At 41.3% G+C, this 22,821-nt stretch overlaps 1 protein-coding gene across 1 annotated transcript in view; it reads left to right on the forward strand.

Annotated features, from left to right (window-relative positions):
• Positions 1-22,821, forward strand: part of RGS9 (regulator of G protein signaling 9) — an 82,015-nt gene that overhangs the window by 45,333 nt on the left and 13,861 nt on the right. Inside the window, exons 10-17 of the mRNA XM_020806442.3 lie at positions 4,532-4,561; positions 6,093-6,154; positions 7,676-7,789; positions 10,592-10,707; positions 11,371-11,458; positions 13,325-13,463; positions 15,258-15,343; positions 21,638-21,755. Of these exons, the coding sequence (XP_020662101.3) occupies positions 4,532-4,561; positions 6,093-6,154; positions 7,676-7,789; positions 10,592-10,707; positions 11,371-11,458; positions 13,325-13,463; positions 15,258-15,343; positions 21,638-21,755 (753 nt within the window). The remainder of the gene's footprint in view (positions 1-4,531; positions 4,562-6,092; positions 6,155-7,675; positions 7,790-10,591; positions 10,708-11,370; positions 11,459-13,324; positions 13,464-15,257; positions 15,344-21,637; positions 21,756-22,821) is intronic.

A 22,821-nucleotide genomic window follows, 5' to 3' on the forward strand; every position in this document is an offset into this window, starting at 1 on the left:
ACACCCACAAAGTGGGTCCCCCCCAGGAAAGTGCCCTTTAGGATTGGAGAAGACCCAGTCTTCATCAAACTTGGAGGGATTTGAGAGAAGAGTCAGAGAAAGCTTCAATGCAATTTTGGTGTCTGCATGTACCTTGGGGCTATTTTATAGCCAAACAAATGAACGAATCAAAAATCTCTAATATTAGTTGATTTGTATCTGTTGGGGGCATTGATTCATGTGAATACTTTGCCATTTTAAAAATGTATTTAGTGGTTCATTTTTTAATTCATGCCCATCTCTAGTGGCAATCATACACCCATAGTTCGTTGCATTAGGAAGCAAACTACAATTAAAGAAATGAAGATGTGACTTTTAATGAGGTAATAACTGGAATGAAATGAACAAATGGATGAAACTGTTCACTTTAAAACTCTCATCTCTTTAAGAACTCTGTTTCTTTCATAAGAAGGTAATTAACAATTTCCCCCATCTTTTCTTTTCTCTTTCTCTCCAGTCTGTTTTTCCTCAGATGTACGTATGACTTTCCTGTCTATGAAATCCTTGGTTGATTGTACTGTAGAAGACTAAACATTGTAACCTTCGTATGAGTCTTTCTGTTATATCACCACTATTCTCCTCATAAAATTGTACTGTATGTTTGAGAAACATCAGCCTGGGAAAATGGACATTGATTGGAATGAAAGATGGATCTCTTTTAATTCAATTGACTTTAAGAAATAATAATGATAATTTTTTCCTTTCTGTAGATTAGCCCTATGTGCTTGGATGTTGTAATTTAACTGATAGTTGTCATTTAGCTGATTTGGCTGTGGGCGCTCTCATAATTATAATGAATTGTCCTAATGAATTAGATGGGGCTTTCATTTCAGAGTCATTTTGTTGAAGATACACATACACTCAAGAGGCTGGGTGTAGTATCTAGCCCAGTAGAGCCTCTAAGCAAAGGCTTTATTTTCTCAAATACAATTGAATAGCTGCTGCTCATTTCTAAGGGGTACAGAAATGTTTCATTATTCTGTCCATCATAATCCTAGCACAGAATATACGTACACTTGCATAGTTCAGCACCATTTTATGTGTCAAGGCCCCATCCTGCAGAATCTTGTGATCTGTAGTTTGGTGAGAGGCTTGGTTTTTTATACTTTAATTCGGAGAACTGAGGTAAGTTTCTCTAGTAGAGAATTTTAGTTCTCTCTCTAAATTACAAATCCCAGGATTCTGTGGGAGGAATCTGTGACATTTAACATTGGTTAAGAAACAGCTATAACTGTTTAGTGTACCTACACTTAGAGACCTAAGGAAAGAACCCTGGGGAAACAAATGGCAAACTCCTCTGAAGGAGCTTCAGCTACTAGTCTAAATATTCAGTTTGGGAGCCTATATTTTATGTGGTTCAAATTTTCCCTTTTTGCAATTTTTTGTTTCTTATCTTCTCATTGTTAGCAGTCTTAAGACTTACCAAAAACGTAACAACACCACAAGATATTCTATGCATAACGCTAACAAGGTAATGGCCAGAATCCAGTTGTCCATTCAGTTCACACCTGCTTAAGTGAAACATTGTAAATCATGCTGCTAGTTAACAAGGTGCTGGTCAGACTACTAATTGCCTAATTCTCATTTCTGGGAGTCCAGCCTTCAGGACCCAGTCCTTTTGATATCACTGTTGTTTTATCATTGTTAGCCATTTTTGAATTTCTGAGGAAAAACTAGAACACAAATATTATTTTTAAAAAAATTCATAGCATAGATATGCTCACCAAAATGAATGGCGTGGTAGCAGGAAGCACACTTTTGCTGGTATTCTTACCATGTTTGTTGGCAGAAGGCTTTTGTAAAGCATCCAATGGGGCAATTAGATGTGCTGTTAGGAGGAAGGCCTGTGGCTCTATCCAGCTTTTTAAAAATTTAATAATGGACTCAATAAATCCTGATTTCAACTGTGACCATGTTTGGAGGGAGGGGAGGGGTACAGTGGTTAATCTTTCCTTCAGATGGCATATCCCTGAGAAAATGACCTCTGCCTCTGAGGTTCCTATTTGTGGCAAGAAGCAAAACATGAGAGTTGCCATATGGGTAATTTGTAGCTTTTCTGGTGTTATGGCTAGTTTAGTATATTTATCCTCGCATGCAACTAAGGATAAGGAGTTGGTCAGCTATGCTTCTGTCATCCCTAACCATTGGCCACGGTGGCTAGGGCCGATGGGAGACAGAGTCCAACAACATCTGGACAGCCATGCCTTCCCCAGTCTTAATGTAGTACTGAGTAAATGGTGGCTGTTTGGCAAGAGTAGCTACATATTACACATCAACACAGTAACATTTCCCCAAGTTGGTTCTTTAAAAAGCAAAGCAACATGGGGAGACAGGGAGTGTGTTTGATGTCCTGCCTCCAGCTCTATGTGAAGAGGAATTTTTTTTCATAAATTATAAATATGTACTTCGAATGTACTCATTCATTTCACACGCTGGCAAGGTTATGCTCAAAATCCTACAAGGTAGGCTTCAGCAGTATGTGGACCGAGTACTCCCAGAAGTACAAGCTGGATTTCAAAAGGGCAGAGGAACTAGGGACCAATTTGCTAACATGCGCTGGATTATGGAGAAAGCCTGAGAGTTCCATAAAACATCTACTTCTGCTTCATTGACTACGCAAAAGCCTTTGACTGTGTGGACCACAACAAACTATGGCAAGTTCTTAAAGAAATGGGAGTGCCTGACCACCTTATCTATCTCCTGAGAAATCTATATGTGGGACAGGAAGCAACTGTTAGAACTGGATATGGAACAAATGATTGGTTCAAAATTGGGAAAGGGGTACGACAAGGCTGTATATTGTCTCCCTGCTTATTTAACTTCTATGCAGAATACATCATGCGAAAGGCTGGACTGGATGAATCCCAAGCCGAAATTAAGATTGCCGCAAGAAATATCAAGAACCTCAGATATGCTGATGATACCACTCTGATGGCAGAAAGTGAGGAGGAATTAAAGAACCTCTTAATGAGGGTGAAAGAGGAGAGCGCCAAAAATGATCTGAACCTCAACATCAAAAAAACACAAAAAACAAACAAAAAAACCCCACTATAATCACGGCCACTGGTCCCATCACCTCCTGGCAAATAGAGGGGGAAGATACGGACGTAGTGACAGATTTTACTTTTTTGGGCTCCATGATCACTGAAGATGGTGACAGCAGCCACAAAATTAAAAGATATATTCTTCTTGGGAGGAAAGCGATGACAAACCTAGACAGCATCTTAACAAGCAGAGACATCACCTTGCCGACAAAGGTCCCCATAGTCAAAGCTATGGTTTTTCCAGTAGCGATGTATGGAAGTGAGAGTTGGACCATAAAGAAGGCTGACCGCCAAAGAATTGATGCGTTTGAATTGTGGTGCTGGAGGAGACTCTTGAGAGTCCCCTGGATTGCAAGGTGAACAAACCTATCCATTCTAAAGGAAATCAACCCTGAGCAAGAGGAGAAGGGGATGACAGAGGACAAGATGGTTGGACAGTGTCATTGAAGCTACCAACATGAATTTGACCCAACTCCGGGAGGCAGTGGAAGACAGGAGGGCCTGGCGTGCTCTGGTCCATGGATTCAAATGACTAAACAACAACTTTGAATTCCATAGAGCAAGGGAATAATATTATCCCCAAAATCTATAGTATAGGGGATTCCAATTAGAAAACTGGCTAGTAAGGAAGATATATACAGGACCACCCCCATCTCTTCTGTTCATAATGGGCCTCCTCATGACATTGTTTAAGAGAGAGTCAGTGAGAGAGAGATGAGGGAAACAAAAGGGAAAAAAAGTGGTATCCAGGCCCATTTATACACATATGCTAATAGTTAATTCCTCACATATGGCGGGTTTTGCAAGACATGAGCTGCTGAGGCCTTGGATGAGAATCACAGAAACAAAAGGGCCCCCACAAAACTTAGGGCTTTCCTGGGAACCTATGTTGCCTTTCTTCCGTTTCCATAAGCTTACTCCAAACAAAGTCATGGCATGATACTTCAAAGGGAACTGCTGGAACAAACAGCCTGTAGTTAATTTCCAGCTTTCATTCGCTTGCTGGCTGGTGGATGACACATAACATCATTGGAGCTATTTAAATCACAGCATAAGCACAGCAGATATTGTTTCTGAGGCTTTTAATTGCAATGTTTATGTTTTGCAATGTGTCGGTTCCTGTCGCCTTCAATGAACACTGAATGATCTAATCGCTGTCTCCTAAATGAATCTATATTAGCTCCATTAGAAGAAGCCTTTAATTAAATGCACACACATATGTAGGCAAAAAAGGAGCAGGCAATATTATCTGTTAAATAACTGAACAAAATCATATGGCGGGTGGAATCATTTCATATCACTATGCCCTGACAAGCTGAGTAGATGTTAGTCTGCATTTAGGGTTTTTTTGTTGAAGGGGGTGGTGAAATGCTTTGTTCAACCTTCAACACACACACTGAAGTTGTTATATTTACCTGTGTTTTACTGTTGTTTCCTCTTGTTTACAGAAAAAAACAATGGACGTTTATAGAAGAGAGGTATTTGTTTTTCACTTCTAAAATAAATATTAATCCATGACTGCTGTCTGCGTCAATAATTGTAAATATGCACCCTCCAATAAAAGTATCATCTTCCTGGATTTTCTATAAATGTCTTATTGTAGCATTCCACAGACTACTCTGCCACATACCCTCATATTTGTAATGTTCAAGCTAAGTTTGGGTTGATATTTGCTTGTTTTATTTTATTGACATTTCTGTACATCAGGCCCAGCTCCAGCACTACTATCTTTTACAGCCAGAGAGTTAATATTCTTGTGATCTACAATTAATATTTAGTCCCAGAGTGGACAACTTCCGGAAGTATAAGGGCTGTACATATCTCCAGATGTTTTGACTCTAAAAGCCACCCACATCCTGATTTTTGCTATAATTTGACATGTTTCAAGGCCTAGTGATGAGCTTTTTCATAACTAGAAGTGAGCAGTTAGTCTTCTTCATCTTTGCTTTGGCCCCCACTTCATTCTGAAGTTGTTGAAGATACTGTATTTTTCCATTTATAAGATGCCCCCGTTTATAATATGCCCCCCTTTTCTAACCCCAAAATTAAGAAAATGTAGCTATGAGTATTCAGCCTCTGGGCTCAGAACACTCAGACATTATGAATTTCTGTTGCATCTGAGACTACAGGCTCCACCTCCAATGAGGTGTGCTCCAATTGGTTTGTTAAGCATCAGCTGACATCAGTTCCATAAAACTTCTGATTGGAGGAAGCTAAGTCTCTGGACTGTAGGAAGCTAAGCCTCTTGACAGAAGGAAGCCTGTTTGCAGAGGCAGTGTTTTGTTCTTTCCATGTTCTCGGCTAACATCTGTGTAAAAGACACCTCTCAATTTTAGTGTAATGATTTTAGGAAAAAAGTAGTGTCTTATACATGGAAAAATATGGTACTTCTGTGTCTGAAGCAGACAATACTTCTTTGCTAGCCAACTTGGTAAATGATATGCTTAAATCAAAATTATTTAACAATTAATAGTTTTTCACCCACTAATCACTTCATTTAATAGTTGCACCAGTTGTATTATATTCCTTATGTCACTTACATAACAGTTTGTGTCTAATTTCCACAATTTACCCACATGTGAGTCTATTTCCTGAATGAGTTAAAACCACTCCTTAAATATCACACTTACTTTGAAAGCCTTGTTAGGGCCACTATAGATTGGTTCCAACTTGAAGGCACATAAAAACAACTTAATTTATAGTTCAGAAATGTGCCTTCTGGATACTTTTAGACACTTTGTATGTGTTCATGGAAAACTACTGTGAGCTTCTTGGTGGATAAAACGTCCACTCTATATAGAACAATCTATCATAATCTTAGAATTGTAGAGGTGGAAGGGACCCTATGGATCATCAAGTCCAGCCCCTATCAAGGAGGCCCACTGGGGAATCAAACTCAACCTTTGACTCCATAGCCAGATACCTAAACCACTGAGCTATCCAACAGTTGATAAACTCAGGTGTCTGCTCTTCTACTAACATAATAATAAAATATATTTTCATTTGTAGATCATGTACTACCAGCAGGCAATCATGAAGACCAGAGTAAAATCATCTGTCTCTCTGGGAGGGTAAGTTCTGACATCCTTTGTGCCTGTTGTCAGATTAGTGAGGAATCCAGTGCATTCTGTGAAGTGACTGAAGAGAACCTGTGCGGTCTAGTGGGAAGAGGGTTATAATGGGACTTGAAAGATATAAGTGCTTGGTCCCCACTCAGCTGTGAATCTCACTGGGTGACTTCAGGACAATTACATCCTCTCAGCCTGACCTACCTCACAGAGGTTATTGCATGGAAAAGAGAAGGAAGAGAAACATGTGATTCACCCTTTGCTAACTTTGAGGAAAGTCAGGATATAGATGTATCAAATAAAGGATTTTAAAAAAAAAACCATAAACATGGTAATGAGATTTTGTTTCCTATTTTTCCAACTGTGTGCAGATGTGATGTAGCTTTCTTTGTAGAGAAGAAATGTTTATAACTGGAAAAGACCAATGCTTTGAGTAATTTGCTGCTATTCCATTCTGATTATTTTTTACTTTATATATGCTGCTCATTGTATTACTCATTGTTTTGGGGATAGTGTGTGCGTTTGCGCTGCAGCTTGCTTTAAATTATTATAAATGGTAGGAGATCTCTCTCTCTCTCTCTCTCTCTCTCTCTCTCTCTCTCTCTCAACATTGAAACAAGGGCCGCTCACAGCAGCACAAGGCCCTGTTTGCATCTGCCTCACCCGTCTCCACCTCCACTTCCTTCCTAGAACAGACCTTGTGTTTGATTGATCTCTCATTTTTAAAAAGAAGATGCTTGCCTAGATCAAGCTAGAAGAAAGCTAACCATGCATCTTTCCGCCTGGCACCCAAGCTTTCCATAGAAAGCTAGCTTTTGATGTGGGAATACATTGAAAGATGAGGTTCCCTTGCCTGGACTTCAAAATGCTTACAGTCCAGGAAAGGCTAGGCCATATGGTATTCTGCGATGTGTAACTATCCTACAGTCACACGGCACTTCTACGTAGATGTTCATCATAACTATTTTGAGGCAGTCTGCAGTTCTGCTATCACACCTTTGCAACAGCATGAGCGGGCCCAGTGGAAAATTCTCAAGTGTTTGCATTTGCATAGCAGCAATTCTAGAACAGTACTCAGTATTGCAAAGTTACCAAATTTTTTATTTATTTATTTATTTAATTAATTTATATCCCGCCTATCTGGTCGGATGAGGACCACTCTAGGCGGCAAACAGTCATAAAATAATACAATAAAAATGTAAATAGACAATTCTAAGTGTTAAAAACACTACATTACATTACACGATACACAAAAAAAAAACAGTAAGAAAGGAAAGAAGGGGGTCAGGGGTTATGTGATTGGAAGGCTTGACGAAACATCCATGTCTTTAATTGCTTCTTAAAGATACCCAGCGAGGGAGCCCCGCGAATCTTAGGAGGTAGATTGTTCCAGAGGTGAGGAGCCACTGCTGAGAAGGCCCGATTTCTTGTCTGTTCACCATTTCCTTTATTTCCTTTCTGTTTTTTTCTGGTCAAAGCCTTGTCCATGAATGACTGTCCTGTTTTCACCTCCAATATTTTCAGATTAGTGAAGTACAGTGACCAGTTCTGCTCCAATGATCCCATCATTTCAGGATGCCTCCCCAACAACCCATGGGTCTCAGACGACGTGGATTTTTGGGAGCTCAATGCAAAGCTGTACGTACTGCATTGGTTTTACCTTTGCCAGGTAGATGGATTGTAGTTTTGTGGTGGTTTTATACTGCCCATCTGGCAGCCAAGGCCACTCTGGGCATTTTACAACGACTAAACAATAACAGCAACATAATCACAAAACAACTCAACAACATCCATAAAATATAAAGGTGCAAAACAAAAATACCAGAAAATACAACAAAAAGTATAATAAAATAAAATAACATGAAGAACATGGTGGTAGATTAGATGTTGCATTATCGGAAGCACTATTGCATCAGGATGTTTTTTGATCTGGGAAGGCCTGTCTAAATAGCCAGGTTCTTAGTAGTTTTTGAAAGGTGTCCAGTTAAGGGACCCGGGGGATTTCGGGCGAAAGGCTGTTCCACAATTACGGAGCAACTGCCGAGAAGATCCAATTTCTGCTGGTAGTTTTCTGGGCCTCTCTTGGGGTCAGAACTCTCAGCCGCCTGCCTGAGATGATCTTATTGGATGGGAAGACCTGACAGGAAGGAGACACTCAGCTAGATATCGATGTCCTAAACCGTTTGGGCCCTTACAGGTTAATACCATTGCCTTGAGGCTGGAACGGAAGAGAAGAGGTAACTAGTGCAAGGCAGCCAAGGTGGGGGAAATACGCTGGTATTTTCTAACCCCATTCAGTAGTCTGGCCACCGCATTCTGGACCCGTTGCAATTTCTGTAGCAGTCCCAAGGGCAGCCCCACATAGAGGCCATTGCAGTAGTCTAATCTCGACAGCAGCCTCATATAGCTATTAAATAGCACTAGGGAGATGACTAATCCCTGTGGGACTCCACGACTGAGAGTCCACAGAGTGGACAGCATCTCCCCAAGCTGTACTCTCTGAGGACGGTCCTCCAGGAAGGACTGGAGCCAGGCCAAGGTCTGACCACATTTTTTCTCCTTTTTTCGTTGCTTTTTCTTTCCTGCTTACATGTTAGATAAGCAGGCTTATCTTGTCTTCACGAGACAGTCATGCCCATCCCTCTAAAGCAGGCTTGTCCAACCCGTGGCCCGAGGGCCGCATGCGGCCCAGGTCAACTCGTAATGCGGCCCAGTGCAATTTTTAATTTTTAAAGAAATTCCAAAGTTTCAAGTTACACTGCCGGCGCTTGCGGCCGGAATGTGGCTGGGGGATGTCACAACAGTAGAGGGGGAGAGAGGGAAGGAAGGAAGGAGTGGGAGGGGAGGGGACAGGGGGGCTGTGTGACTGCATTGCGCCGTCCCCGTCAATAGGTGGACCCCCTCCCGGCCCCATAAAGCCACCGGAGTCAAAGCTGGCAGCCTCTGCTGTCTGAGATCACAGCTGCCAGTAAGCGCGCTTGGAGCGGGGCTGCGGAGGACGGCTAGGACTGCCCCCCCCATGCGGCCCAAACCAAATGTATGTGCGGCCCAAACCAAATTTTCATCTTCTAATGTGGCCCAGGGAAGGTGAAAGGTTGGACACCCCTGCAAAGGTTCTATGATACAGCAGTTTATTGCTTTCTTGCTTCCTTGGTCTAACTCTTCCCCCCCCCGCCTGCTTATGTAAAGTGGAAGAGTGGCGGGAGGGTGGAGGGAGCAGTAGGTGTGGCACCACAGGGCTCTTGCTTGGCTCTTCAGTTCTTCTTTTAAAGGGGTGGCAGAAATGAGAAAGAGCCCCGTGGCACCTTAAAGATGTACACCTTTTATTTGGCAAAAGATTCCATGCACTGTAGCTGGCTTGTTCAGATGCTGAATTCAGAGTGTTTAAGGTACAAAATGACTCTTGGGTGGTTTTGCTACACCTCGTAACTCAGGAATTTTCTTTCAAGACATCCTTTAGAGGGATAGAAAATAGGCCATCAGAGTGATGGGATTTTCTTCTTCAGTTTCCACTCACATGTAATATGACTTTCCCTAGAAAACAGGGAGGGAAATTATGATGTGAAAGAGCCATACCTTGGACTATTACTTTTAAAACGTAATTTGCTGCTATTGTCTTATATTTTGTTTTTAAAAGTTATATCACTATGCTCATTTATTGTGGGAGGAAGGAAGGTGTATTGGCGCTAGCCTTGCCTAATATAAAATACGGCTGACCAGGCCACAAGGACCCGCCTGCCGCTCACAGCAGCAGCACAGAACCCCGTTGGCCATTGTTTGTCCAGTCTCCGTGCACATTTTCTTCCTGGATTAGAGAGTGACACAAGGAATCATGACACATTAGTCTCATACCAAGAAGTGTGGAAGAGCAGCAAGAGAGGGATCCCTGTGCTGGCATGAGCAGAGTGTGATGCTTTTCAAAAAATAAAAATTCTAACTTCCACCACCACCTTGTATAGTAGTTACGATAATCAACAACAATCTCCATCTCCCAAAGAAAACATGAAATTTATGAGTAAATGATATGCAAAAGTAATAATTTTGCCTGTCAGCAAATTATTTTGCAAAATGAATTTTTATGTCCTCATTACTTCAAACAATAACTCATCACCAATAATGTCATTAATTGCAATGGCCTGTAAAGTTGTTTGCTGTCAATGAAAATGAAAAATACCAACAGAGTGAAGCAAATCTTTGGTTAAAGTGGTCCTAACAAATGCAACAGTACATACATTGTCAGTTACTTTACTGGCCCATCTCCAGCAGCTCATTCTGACATACTAGAAAGCAAAGGAGGAAACATCTTTGCAGGCAGACCAGTTGGGTATCCATCTTGGGAGAAAAAGATTGAAAACGTAAGACTGGAAGGACAGTTTGAATCTCCCAGGAGCTGGTTTTAGAGAAGAACAGCAGCACTAATGTATAATTAAACTTTTGCAGGGTGGAAACCCCCACGAAAGCACGAGTGGAGAGATGGGCCCTTAATTTCAGTGAGCTGATGAGGGATCCCAAAGGCCGACAGAACTTTCAGCTGTTCCTCAAGAAAGAGTTTAGTGGTGAGTGTGTCACTGTTTTTGCTTCCATCTTTCTAGTTCTCCTTTGAAATGTTGGAGGACACAGATGTCATATTTGGCTGCCCATGATTAATTTCATCTGCAGAAATCCATTTCCTCTCTTTACAACAGATGAGGTGATGTGGGATAGCCGTCTACACACACAGAGAGAAGACAGAATTATCAGTTACAGCATTTTCAGGTGGAATATTTGTCTAGAAAGCTATTAAGTTACTCAGAACATAAGATAGGAATGCGGATAGCAACACACTTGGGGCCATAAAGGAGGTTCTGTGTTGTATTAAAAGGACTTAAAAACACACAGCTCCTGCACTTTGCAGTATGTCTAGCTGGATGTTCACAAAGAAACAAGAGAATGAAATAATATGGCCAGATTGGCGGGGGGGGCGGGGGGGAAGCAGGGCTCCCGTGCTTTTAACGTTTGTGTAGTAGAGGGAATTCTAAAAAGGGCAGCTTGTTGTGGGCAGTGGCACTGATGAACTGGTAGATACCGCACCTGCATAAGCTCCCTCTCCAAGAAGGCTGTTGAAGGTCCTCCTTCCATAGCTGAGAATTATACTAATAGGAGTATTGTAGGAGCTGTTTGGAGTATTGATTTACAAGCTTGAATACGGCAATACTATTTCTTGTTCCCTTTTCATTCAGGGGAAAATTTGGGATTTTGGGAAGCTTGTGAAGATCTGAAGTGGGGAGACCAATCCAAGGTGAAAGAAAAAGCAGAAGAAATTTACAAGTGAGCATAATATAGAGTTACATAAATCTTCCTGGTGTCTTATATGAAGTTGTGCTGTTTAGCACTGCTCCTACCCTGCAATCAAAAATGTAGTTCCTTAACCATCTGAAACCGCTCCAGTGAACAGTGCCACTGCTGATGCGACCAAGGCAGAAAAGAACAATATTTATGACATAGGGAACTCTTACAATGTCAGTTCATGTCAGCAATAACAAGACTTAGCTACAGGTCTGTGGATGGTGGATAGCAGACCAGCCTACAAATGTGTGGGTTAACATCGATGACAGATATAATTTTTGAGCTGTCCTGAATTAAGGCAGCAGTGCTAGCATGATGCAGGAATGCAGCCTGCAGCAGGACTGTTGGAAAATTTTGGTTATTCCCTTTTAGTTAGCAGAATAAGAAATGTGAAGATATCAGCCTAGTTTCACTGCTGTCCTTCTCACTGTGACTTTGTGTGTTAAAAACCACTCTAGAATCATTTAAAGTGGAAGAAAGGTTTCTTTACTTGCAGCTGGGATCAGTAGTTACAATCAGAAGAATAAAAGGAAAAAACCAAGATGGTAGAGTCTCTGACATTTGGGAGAGACATCCTCCATATCTGCTACATGGTGGAAGGTCAGAGAGAGAGAGACTAACAAATAAAAAGTAGTGAAGCAAACAAACAGAAAGAGAGGAAGAGCAAGTCAGAGGTCAGGTGGGGGGAATAGTTTAGCAGTAGGTTAGTGGGAAATGAGAGAATCCCTTCAGGTTGTAAAAGCCTCCCTTCCACTATTTCCCAGTGTTAGAAAGCATGCAAGATCGTCAACAAGGATTTTACCCATTATTGATTTATTGATTGATTTCATTTGTATCCCGCCTGGTCTATACCAGTGGTTCTTAACTTTTGTTACTCAGGTGTTTTTGGACTGCAACTCCCAGAAGCCTTCACCATCAGCTTTGCTGGCTGGGGTTTCTGGGAGTTGCAGTTCAAAAACACCTGAGTAACAAAGGTTAAGAACCACTGGTCTATACGACCACTCTAAGTGGCTTCCAGTATAACATAAGCAAATAATAAAATAACACAAAATTAAAACTGAATAGATTCAGTGACGGCACTATAACATGATGAGGAAGCACCACCACCATTAAAGTCCTGCCCGTACTGCCTTGTGTGTAGGGGTTGGGTCCCTAAAGGCTTAGGGAAGGGAAGTCCTGACAGAAAATCACTGACCATATCTGAACCAAAGCCAGCAGTTGCCAACAATGTCTGTCCTCAGGTTAGGGGCAATGAGTAAAATGTGCTGCTTATATACCACCCAGTGGAACTTAAAACACTCTCTGGGTGGTTTACAACATAATTATGCAGGCTACACATTGCCCCCCCTTCCCAGTGAGCTGGGTACTCATTTTACTGGCCTTGGAAGGATGGAAGGCTGAGTCAACCTCAAGCTGGTTACCTGGAATTGAACTCAGGATATGAGCAGAGTCTTGGCTGCAGTAGAGCAATTTATCCACTACACCACAAGGCTCTTCCTCCTTCTCCTCCCCCCTACACTAATTTCAGAAACTGGATTCATTTCAAAATAATTGATTAGCAGTTTAAAATAAATACCAATAGCTGCTAATTTGCTTTCTGAAATTCAAAACTCAGTGAATGCCATATCACCCACAGATTTTAAGGCTTGACTCGTAATGTTTAGGCTTGACCCTTTGATCTGACTGCCCTGCACCATCAGTGCTGAGAAAACATAATCTGTCATAGCCATAATCGTAATCAATAATGAGTTATTTTGTTGATGGGAAATAGAATATTTCTTGGAACTTGGAAGAATCTGCTTGAATTCTACTTTACTATATTTCTGCACTTTATTCTTTTTATTTCAGAACTTTCCTGGCACCAGGAGCAAGGCGCTGGATCAATATAGATGGAACTACTATGGGTATCACTGTCAGAGGCCTCAAACACCCTCATCGCTACGTCTTAGATGCTGCGCAGACTCATATTTACATGTTGATGAAAAAGGTTTGTCATGTTGCTTATCAATTCTAATTGTCTTTTCTACCTTCCTATAAGTCTTCTAGAAAATTTATCTGAAACAAATAATATTTTCATGTCGTCCCAAATCCACCCTTGGAGGATCATTTTCCTTGGTTTGAAGAAAACACCAACTTCTACCTGGTTCGGAAGAAAGAAAAATAGCTGTGGAGCAGCTGCTTCTGGAGTTGGCTCAGGCCTGATTTTGACTGTGCAAAAATAACCAAAGTTATTGTGTGTGAAGAAGGAGGAACTGATGTATTCCTTCTGCACAAGAAGATGCTTTTATCAGACTTTGCCATTTACTGTTGAAGTTCTGGATTTCCTTGGCAGTTTCCTAGAGGCTTGTCTATGTAGGTGGTTTTTGATCAGGCTGGTGCAGGCTGGATACGGTTGCTTGGGGTTGTTTAGAGATGCGATATGCCATTTGGTGCAATCCTTGCATCCAAATAGCACATCAGATCTTAAGCCACCCTCTATGGTCCAACTCCTTCTGCTTGGAATTTCTGTTATTGTGAAGTGGCTTAATAAGTCTCCTGTTTTAGGGTATTGGTAAATTGAACACTTCCTCTGCTCCTTGACTGAGGGGCGTAGAAAGTGGGGGAAAATGTTCAACTACAGTAGACCATTGCTGATGCACTTCACTTCTCACTTTTTAAAAAAATCTTTGCCTTTTCTTAAAGGGCTGGCTAAGAAACTGCTTGCAACTAGACCCACTTATTAAGCCGCTTCACTATATTGGAAATTTCAGCTAAAAGGAGCCTTGACAACCAGAAAGCTTTCTTTTGGCCTGTTTCCAGCACTCACATATCCTGGCAATGGGTCAGAGTTATCTTACCCATAAAACCCCCCCCAAAAAAACAAGCACATCCGGAAGCTTAGGTATGGATAGGACCATTCAGGGCCAGGCGGGGTTGGTTCACTCCAGCAAAGACATCATCTGATTAACGTCTTTAGGAGCAAACCAACACATCCCTGCAGCGGACCAAACAGTGGGCTAGACACCCATGTAGTCAGCCCCTATCTATGTCATAGGATTTCTACCTTTTCTGATCTGGGCTTTCCTTTCCTCCTAGGGCCCCTTTCCCTCTTTGCTTCTAAGAACAATACCAGCTTAAGCAGTGACCTGAGTGACACAGGAAATCATTTTCAGTCACTGAGGAGCCACAAGTCTGTAAAATTATGGTCTGTATAGGCAGACATATGACATGAGCACTCAGCTCCATGTAGCTCCACAGCACTTCCATACGAAAAGTCAGAGCCACTGTACTTCTCCTAACCTCAACTAATCTATCTACAGTCAGTCACAGCTGGGGAAAGTGCCCAGCAAAGGTGTTTACCTAGCAATAGCTGCTGGTAATGAATAAACGGTACGTGATGAGAGTCCACAGAACAGAGCCTTTCCTTATTTCCAACCATAAGTTACTAAACCATACACTTGAAAAGTGGGGGAGAGGAGCTAATAGCATGTTTAATCCTTCCTAGGGTAAGAAGTTTCCCAACACTTACTGGATGCTTTGGCATTTGAGAAAAATGACTTAATAGGCTCCAGCTTGGTTGTGAATTCTAGCCACATGGGATTAATTTAGCCACTGTTTTTCCCCAATGCATACATGCTTAATGAGAAGAAGAGATGCTCCCTTGTACCACTGCATGGGAAGCTGCGCTTTCTCATCTCCCACTCCCAGCCTCTTTGACTCCTAAACAGCTGTAAGGAGAGATTATGTTAATTAGGGTGCTTGTAATCTATAACTACCAGTTTCCTTTTCTTCTCCCCAGTAGGATTCTTATGGTCGTTATTTAAAGTCTCCAGTATACAAGGAAATGTTGTCCAAGGCAATTGTACCACAAGAAGTCGTGAAAAAAAGGCAAGTTGCTCGGGGTTTAATTATGGAGTGTTTGCTATGTATTTTAATGAGCGCCCTAAAAAAAAAAAAAGAGTGCCAGGGCCTCAGCAAAAATTACTGTGATTTAGATATTTGCACAATTTAAACTAAGTCGTTCACTAGAGAGGAAATGTGTGGTTTAGCAGCTTCCAGATGTTTAACTCCAGGAAAGGAATAGGTTGGCCATTATGGCAGGAAAAAAACTTTTACTTTAACAACATCTTATATACGATCTGACTATCAGCCTACAGATTCTTTCCTTTCGTGGAGGAACTTTAACGCATAGCTGATCAGAAATAGCTGCAACTTGTACTGCTGATGGTTGCCATGGAAACTATCTTGCCATAGCCCAAGTGGAAAGTTCTGACTGCTGATGTATTGACATACAAAAGCAGCAGTAGGAATAATAAAAATAATAAAATACATAGTGCATACATACATTACACATTTCTTTATCTGTAATATTTCCATACTGCTTCTTATTTGAACAAAAGCTTGAAGCATTTTACAGCACCATGAAGCATCTTTGCTTTTTCCAAAGATCAGGACATGCATTTTCTCAATTTTCTTACAAACAACTTGTATGGTAGGCCTTTCAGTTACCCTCACATAATTTGTTGTTATTGTTGTTCTGTGTCATCAAGTTGGAAATGACTCGCAGCAATCCTAATAGGGCTTCTTAAGGAGTGTTTTCACCTGTTCCATCCTCCATGAGCTTCCATGACCAAACAGGAATTCAGACACAGGTCTCCTGAGTCCATGCCCATCACTCTATCAACTACACCAGTGGTTCTTAACCTTTGTTACTTGGATGTTTTTGAACTGCAACTCCCAGAAACCCCAGCCAGCACAGTTGGTGGTGAAGACTTCTGGGAGTTGCAGTCCAAAACCCCTGAGTAACCCAAGGTTAAGAACCAGTGAACTACATAACACTATACTAGGTATAATACCATCATCATCGTCTCAGAACTGCAGAGCTTAGGGCTAGCTGATGTTGCTCAGTAGCTCTGTGACTTGGTACCTGGCTGTGGAACCAGGGGTTTGGGGGTTCCACTCCCCACTGTGCATCCCAGGAGTAAAGCCAGCCTGTCCAGCCTTGGGAAAACTGCCTGGTTCCAAATTGGCCCCAGAAGAAGGAACTGATAAAACACTTCTGAGTACTCATTAAACAGAAAACTCTGGAAAGGACCACTGTATGTTGGAATCAACTTGACGGCATGCAATTATTATTTATTATAAACAGGGTCTTCTAAAGCCCCCTGACTTGATGGCATAGGTAAGATTTGCAGAGACAAAACAATACCACAAATGATGTCACTTATCAGTAAAGACTGTATAAGATAAAAGGTGGCTGAGGCTACTTTGGACAAGAAAACCAACAATTCCTTTTTAACACTGCCCCATTCCTTACCGCAAGATTTCATGAAATCAGGTTTGGAATCCTTTATATTAGCCATTTATGATGATTACATATTAAGTAAACACATTGATTCTGTTCAAAGAATTAACTAATGTTCTGTTTGCACCACGTTTTGATGGTAGTTTCGTTTGCATCTCCACTATATTTTCAGATTTGTTTTAAAGCCCAAAGATATAACTTATTCCTTCTGAGAATAACGCTTCCTTGAAATTTCTCTAACATCTTTCAACACCTAAGGGTACAGAAAGACACAATTAAAGTCTAGTTTATAAGCATCCATGGTATGTTTGATCATAATGTACATTTTACTCTCAAGGTGTGAGTTCTGGGAAAGAATAACAAACATTCAGCCTGTAGCAAAAACTGGCTGTGCTTTGTACTACATTGGCTTACTCCTACAATGCCATGAAGCTATCTCTCCCTATTCCTCCCCCCCCCCCCCCGGCCGCTGTTTTGCAACTCTTTTTTAAATTCTTCTTTTTATAACAGAAAGGATGAGCAAATAAGTTAGTAAACATACGTGGTATTTTACAGCAATTATAAGGTGTGCATTGCTCTGTCAGAGGCGTAGATTCACAGACATAAAATTTAGACATGAAGAACTTGGCTTGTGTACTAAGGGAATTTTAGAGGTAGATACGTATCATATTTAGATTTTAAAACACTGTAATTAATTGAAATACATTTTCATGCACCAGGTGTGGGAAGGAGAGGATTGAAACAGCAGCCAGTTTTCCCATTGGCCTCCTTCTCTCTTCCTCAGCTATAATTAGCTGGAATGGCTTCAGATACAATGACTACAAACTCCTTCACATCAATTCAAGCAATCACTTTGCCTGAACCGATCAATGCAAATGCATTCAATTCCAAAAATGTAGAAGCCCCAGTAGTGGAGGGGGGAAAACCCTACAGATTAGGGTAGAAAAACTCTGTGTTGATTCACACTGTGAAGTCAACTGAAAATACTGTAATGCAAATCTGACCATTCCAGTCCTGGTTTCCCATTTTATTTGTCCACATAGTCACACTCTCAGTGTGCCAAGCCATCCCTTGAGGAGAAAGTGTTACATCTCTAGTCTGAAGTTAATCTGCTCTCTTTATACCTCTGAACACTTTTAGGAGAGAGAGAGAGAGAGAGAGAGAGAGAGAGAGTACCTTGTACTGTGAAAAAGCAGCAAATAAAAACTTTATATAATAAGCAATGAAGATTTTTTTCTGCTTCTTGCTTCCCCTCTGCTGTTTTTTTCAGCTGGGCTTGTATCTGCTTTGTGTCTGGTGGGCTGAGAAGGAAGCAGTGGGTCCCAATAATAGTGCAGCCCTTCTTCTTTTACTTCTCAACATCCCTAACCTACCCTTTGTAGCCTCTCTTTTTAAACACTTGGGGTATTTCTTTCAAGGGTTAGAAACAATTACTAGTGATGTTACCAGCAGAAAGATTTTGGCTCTAATCCCCAGATGAGTGCATAGGCTAAAATCCTTGGGTTCTCTTTAAGGAGAAAGGTGGGATACAAATGTTTTAAATAAATAAATAAATTCCGTAGCAAGTCACAACTGGAATAGATTCATTGAATCAGTGGGAATTTGGTGAGTCAACTCCTCTGTAAGTTCCCTTGATTCAATAAGCCTACCTAGTTGTGAGTTACTACTGGAGTTTAGCCATGGAATGTTAGCTGATGGCTCTATGGTGAATTCAGATAAAAATAGGGAGGGGGCATCTCTGCTTAGTGGCCTGTATAATATCAGTGGGGGAGGGGTTAATGTCATTGGTTTGAATAACGCCATTTGCTTAGAATAGGGGGAGAGAAGGATTGAAATAAAGATGTTCCCATCTCCTTTGCCTTATACATTTCAATTATGTACTGCTACTCATGCTTGTTGAAGGTTTTCAGGATGTCACATGAAGCAATGACATGCAATATGAAATTAGATTTCAAGTTACCATGTTAGGCCTGAAATTTGCCTTAATCTTATAAAATGAAATTGTTCATTTTTTATATAATTTGGAGCAGTAGACCTCAGTCTGTCTGCCAAGATATTGGTAAATACTCTGGCGCCCTTGATTAATCATTGGGATAGAATGTAATGAGTCAGTACCATCAGGATCTTTGCCAAGTTTCAAGATTAGAATAACTTTGGAAAGTTGCCAAGAATTCAGAACCTGAACCTTTTGGTTAGGCTGTAATGTTCTTGTGAATTGTGTCCGTTTCATCTTATACCAGGTGTGCATCTCATAGCTATTGCCTATCATATCTAAAAGTCTCTAAAGTGATAATTACTTCCTTCCTACTTCCTTCATAGCAAACAACTGTTACCCAAAACTTCAATATAACAATATTCTTATAGTGAATCTACTTCATCTGTATTCAACATGGCCAAAAACTTGAAAGAGAAGGAGAAGGAAAGAATGGGGAAGAACCACTATATTTACCAAAAGAGAGCAATTTCTCAGGACAATAGGATTCATTCCCAGTGGATATTGTTAACAATTCGGCCGTTATTATAATTTGCAAGGAAAGAGACAAAAATGTAGTAGTATGAAATTTCATATTCCATCACTGATTTCATATGTAACGTGCATATATCATTTAAACAGCTCTAAGGATAGCTCTGTAAGTTACAGTTGTCTGGCTCTGGAGCCAAACATTGGGAGTAAGATTCCCTGCTGAGCCTTATAAAAGAAGAGATAGCCTTTGTGGCCTTGGGCAAGCTGCAAAGTCCCAGGGCACTCCAGAAGAAGGAAATAGTAACCCACATCTGAATATGCCTAGGAAACCCTAGAAAGGGACATCAGAAGTTGGAATTGATTTGACAGCACATAGTTATTGTTATTGTAATAGGAATGCCCAATTTCACAATTCCCTTCCTATTGGTTGATTATAAAAGGGCCAGTTTGTGCAACAAAATAAAAGTCTAGTTCTTTGGCCACCAGCTAGAGAACAGAAAGCTCAGACTAAGGGCTCCTTTCAACTTCAACAACACAAGTTCATAATGCCAACAGAATTTGTGGTAGTGGGTTAAGTCATACGGTTTGAAAGCATATTGGTGTGAGCAAAAGCCAAAGAAAAGCAATTTCATATTTTGATCAAAGTTCCAACTTGGAATTTTGATGCCTTTTTCTTTAAAGATCTGCTGTAATATGTAGGACATGGTGTTAGGTGGCTCAGTCTTCAGTTTTATAGCAAAAGGTTGTGATATGCATATGTCCAAGGTATCTTTCAGTTTCTCCAGGTAGCTGAGTAGAACATTATATTTTAAGTATGTGGGCTATAACTGAAGGAAAATCATCCTTTTCCCAAATCAAGGATGCTGGAATGGCAGGAAGCATAACTGAAATATTGTTGAGAAAACAGTTTTATGACTTTTCAGTTTTGCAACCAGAGGGTCACTTCAGTCATGTATTTCTGCTCTGTGGTTAAGCTGAGCTACCACCCTACTTGGGAAAAGTTTTAAAGCAGGTCAGTCAGAAAACCAGGATCCATAATTCTAGAAATCATTGGCCTTATTATGTCCATATAAGAAGCTTCTCATTCAAAAAAAAAAACCTGAAATTTTTGAAGACCTGACTGTCATCAACCTGATAAGTAATCTAATACCCAGAAAAATGTACATGGCTTCTTTCCAGAGGCCATCATTTTCATTTGGAGGTTGGAGAATTAAAGATTAAAGTTTCATTTTTGCAGTATCCACTGTGTACTGATAAACATGTTTCAAGGGTGAAACAGATATACTAAAGTCATGTCATATAGGTGACGGAGACCAGCTGTATAGAAATAACAGAGTACAAAGTTTGAGGAAGTGGCCAGCTGCCGTCTTATAACCATGAAAACACATCTGTGACTGTGTGTAGGTTGAAGAGCAAAGGATACCTTTTTGCTTGTCTCCTTGTAGGGTAGACCAGAATTCAGCTGTCAAGCTTAGTAACAGCAGTGTTAGTGTCTGTTGTTGTTATGCTTTGGTATGGATTTGAGATTGCAATTTTGTAGAATCAGTTATTATGTTCTAGAAAAGGGGTTCGTTTGTCCAGAGATTTTTTTTTTTTACATAGCAACGCAGATGTTACTACTTCTAGCAGTAATTGCTAATTTCAGCCTGCCTCTTCAAGAAATTTCAAGATGTTTCAGCTATACCCCCTTGATGGCCCTCTTGGATAATTTTCAGTTTTCTCATACTATTCTTTGGAACAGTTAATGCTGCCCAATTGCCACTTTGCCTCTGCAACTGGACCCATTAAGAACAGCTTCATATTTTACTTGGGAAATGTTTGCTGCATGTAGACCAATTTTATATGAATGTTTCCCCACAAGACAAACCATGGTCTCGTCCCTCAGTCTGAGCCTAGTCAGTTTCCAAACCCTTGTACAGTACAGTATATGGGTGTTTTGTTTTTTCCCATTCATAGACTGCTTCATGTGCTTTTTTGCAAGGGGTTGCAGTGTGTAATGCTGGTGCGCATACAGGTTACAAACTCATTTGCCATGCAAAGTGGGGAGCACCAAGGTACACACTGTAGTTGTGCTGCATAACTAAAGTGCCTTTAGCTTGGATGAAAGAAAGGCAAAGTGTGAACCCTACCTCATCCGCAGTTACCCTCTGGTTTTCAATTTGATTCAACCCCTGATTCATCTCTTGTCTGTATAAACAAATCAATGAGTTTAAAGAAAGTTACCCCTGGATAATTGATTCTGTAAACAGCTGCTGATTACTCCGTCAGCACACAGCTGCTTTGATGTGATTCACCGCCCCCCCTCCATCTTCTATGTCCCCTGCCTCTCCAGCCACTTCCCAATATATTCGCTTTTCCCTGTCATCCTCCATCAGTAACCTTGTTTTGTTCTTGCCTTCTTTTTTCCTTTTAGCTCTAATAATCCATTCGCTCGCAAACACCTCCGTTCCAGCCCTAGTCCGGTCATCGTGAGGCAACAGGAGGAAGAGGCCAAGGCCAAAGAAGCAGCGGCCAACGTGGACATCACCCAGGTTATGAGCAAGCTGGATCGCAGAAGCCAGCTCAAACAGGAGGCCCCGCCTGCTAAGTAGGGAGGCCCAGATGCTGCAAAGCACGTTGCATGGGAAAGATCAAGCAGAGTCCCTGGGATGCTGGCCGCGCATGTACGGCTGCATTTCCTCCCCCTGGCCTGCAGATGCCAGTGGTGCTTCACTATTAATGAAACCCTTCTTCTTCTTCTTCTTCTCTGTCTGTCTGTCTCTCTCTCTCTCTCTCTCTCTCTCTGTCTCTCTCTCTTGCCTCCATCCCTCCTTCCTTCAGCAGTGCTGTTGCCATGGCATCCAGAGCACTGTCACTTCATAAGCCCTTGCTGATAAAATCGTAGAACACAGATGGCAAAGGAGTTGCCTTGTGAGCTTCACAGTGACTCTTCCCGTATCAAATGGGCTCGTTTTACAAGCCAAGGAAACAATGTTTTCTATAAACTGCCGGCAACATCCTTCCCAGATCTAAAAATTCAAAAGTCTAGGTGCCATGGCAACTGGCTGCCTCTTCTCTCCCTGCCCGCAAGTAATGGAAGAAAGGGCCTGGGGTGTGTGTGGGGGGGGGGAATGTGCCGTGAGACACAAGACAGAAGCTGAATCTGGTTTCCAGCTATACAGCTGGAGGTTCAACCACATTGCCTGGTTGTTGTTGTTTTACTGGAAGAGAAAAGTTCAGGGGCTGAGATGGTGTTCAGATACTGTGGAGAAAGAATAAGAATCGTGGAGAATCTTATATAAAGATGTGCATCCCTGATTCATTATTACGATGGGGTTAATCACCTTACCATTCTAGTGGTGAAATATTAATCAAGAGTGGATTGTTTTCATGTTGTTTTTAGAAAAGGCCTTGTGAAATTTGTAGGGATTTAAATCATTATTAGTGAGTGTAAGGGCCTGTCCACACTGGGAAATTTGTTGCAGTCCCGAGAACATCGGAGTGAAGGTTGGGGAGACAGAAGGGAGGTAACCATCTCCCCCTTTTCCAGCCTTTCTCCTTGGCCAGGGCTCTGCTTCCTGGAGTGGAGCCAGGAAGTAACATAGCCCCCTTCCCTGT

Source organism: Pogona vitticeps, chromosome 2 (genome assembly GCF_051106095.1).
Source record: "Pogona vitticeps strain Pit_001003342236 chromosome 2, PviZW2.1, whole genome shotgun sequence".
NCBI lineage: Eukaryota > Metazoa > Chordata > Lepidosauria > Squamata > Agamidae > Pogona > Pogona vitticeps.